This window comes from Egretta garzetta, unplaced genomic scaffold (genome assembly GCF_000687185.1).
Source record: "Egretta garzetta isolate BGI_Z169 unplaced genomic scaffold, ASM68718v1 scaffold214, whole genome shotgun sequence".
NCBI classification, from domain to species: Eukaryota; Metazoa; Chordata; class Aves; order Pelecaniformes; family Ardeidae; genus Egretta; species Egretta garzetta.
In genome coordinates this window covers 906,071-907,760 of record NW_009259491.1, presented here as the reverse complement: position 1 = coordinate 907,760, position 1,690 = coordinate 906,071, and the positions used below count along the sequence as shown (strand labels likewise).

At 58.0% G+C, this 1,690-nt stretch overlaps 1 protein-coding gene across 1 annotated transcript in view; it reads left to right on the top strand.

Annotated features, from left to right (window-relative positions):
- Nucleotides 1-1,353: 1,353 nt before the first annotated feature.
- LOC104124964 (caltrin-like protein 2) overlaps nt 1,354-1,690 on the top strand; it is a 3,395-nt gene continuing 3,058 nt past the window's right edge. The window contains exon 1 of the mRNA XM_035892882.1: nt 1,354-1,479. Coding sequence (XP_035748775.1) covers nt 1,416-1,479 — 64 coding nt within the window. The 5' untranslated portion in view covers nt 1,354-1,415. The remainder of the gene's footprint in view (nt 1,480-1,690) is intronic.

The window sequence follows — 1,690 nt, the reverse complement described above, 5'->3', positions numbered from 1 at the left end:
TTTAATCAATGACTTTACAAAGAGCTAAATACAGCCACAGAATCATTAAGGCAACTGGACAATAATTAACAGATATCCAGTAAGTTAGGTCCAGTTAACGTGGCACATGGTGGCACGAGAAGGGAAGTGTGAGCAGGGAAAGCCATGGTGAGATGCCCACCATGGCCTGGATGGAAAGAGGGGGCTCCAGGGGCTGGGCCAGAGCAGTGGCGGGGGCTCATGGTAGGGGCAATGCCTGGGCTTTTGCTGCTCCTTGCCCTGCCCCGTTGCGAAATCAGGGGTTGCCCTGGCCTGCCCTTTGCAGGAGCACAGGGTGTTTGGCTGCGGGGTGCCTTCCCCTCCCAGGACATTCCCAGCGCCCGTTTCCAGCACAGCCTGGGCTCCTGCCAGCCCCAGAAATCCCAAGGGAAGGCTCCAGGAACCTGTTAAACAAGTGGAGGGGGACATTGACCCCACTGGTGGGAAATGGAGTAATTTCCCATTGCCCAAGAGCACCTAAAGAAAACAGCTTTGCCCAGAGGGGGGGTACAATCTCCTTGTGAGGGAGAAGATGGAGGCCTGAAGGCTGGCCAGCTCTTTGCCCCCTGAGCAAGGACTACAGCCCCTTACCCCGACAGCCGTCAAGAGTTAGGGCCCAGTCACGCCAGGGATCTTTGGCCAACACTGGGGCTTCATTGGAGCCGATGCTCCTACCCCAGGGAGGCCACACACTTTCTTCCAGCACCAACCTGCTTCCTGCATGGCAGCGGGCACCCAGAGAAGATGCTGGGGTTCAGGTGACACCCCACCCTCCCCCCAGAGCTTGGGAAAGCTCACCCTTGGCTGAGCCAAAGCTGCTTTCCCCACGCTAGCTTACACCACCAGCAGGGCAGGAGCCAGGAGGGTTTGGGGCTGGGGCAGGTTTCCTCTGGGAAAACCTCAGAGGATCATCCCTGGCAAGACACGGAGAGCCCCATGCTCTGGGCTGTTGCTGATCTGGATCGTGCTGTAGGTTTGGTTTGTGGGCCCACATGGAAGCAGGGTACCGAGGGAAACCCACGTAACGGACCCCAGCAGGGAACACAGCATGGTCACCACGATGGTTTCTCCTGGTGAAGCACAGCCACGAGCGAGCAGCACTGCTGCCTCCAGCCTGCTTGGGGGACGATGCCCTGGACCGTCTCCTCCTGCCTTGTCCCTCAGCCCCAGGTGCAGATGCAGGGAACAGTTGTGCAATGGAATAACTTCTTTTGAGCAGTTGAACAATCCTGTTTGTATCTTGTGCAAAAGGCTTCCAGGAAACACAATGCAACAGCAGAGGAAAAAGGCACAAACGGCATGTGCTCAGCCCCATTCCCTACCCCCATCCTCCCCAAGGGTTTAAATGTTGGCATCCCCCAGCTCTCCACGCTCGCACCTCTCAGGGACACGGCAGCATGAAGTTGGTGGCTGCTCTCCTCCTGGCGGGGATGCTCATCCTCTGGACAGAGCTGCCAACAGGTATGAGATGTCCTAGGTTATCCTAGGACAGGGAGGAAAAGCACAGGGGCTGGAAGGAGCCGTTTGCAGGGATCCTGTGGGATGGGAGAAGAGAGGAGAAGGGCATTTGGTGGGGAGCATCTCCGTAGGGACCCCAGCTGCCGACAGCCTGGAGCAAACACCTCCCTCCTCTTGCAGGCAGCGCCTGGGCCTGCCCACAAATCCGCTCCAC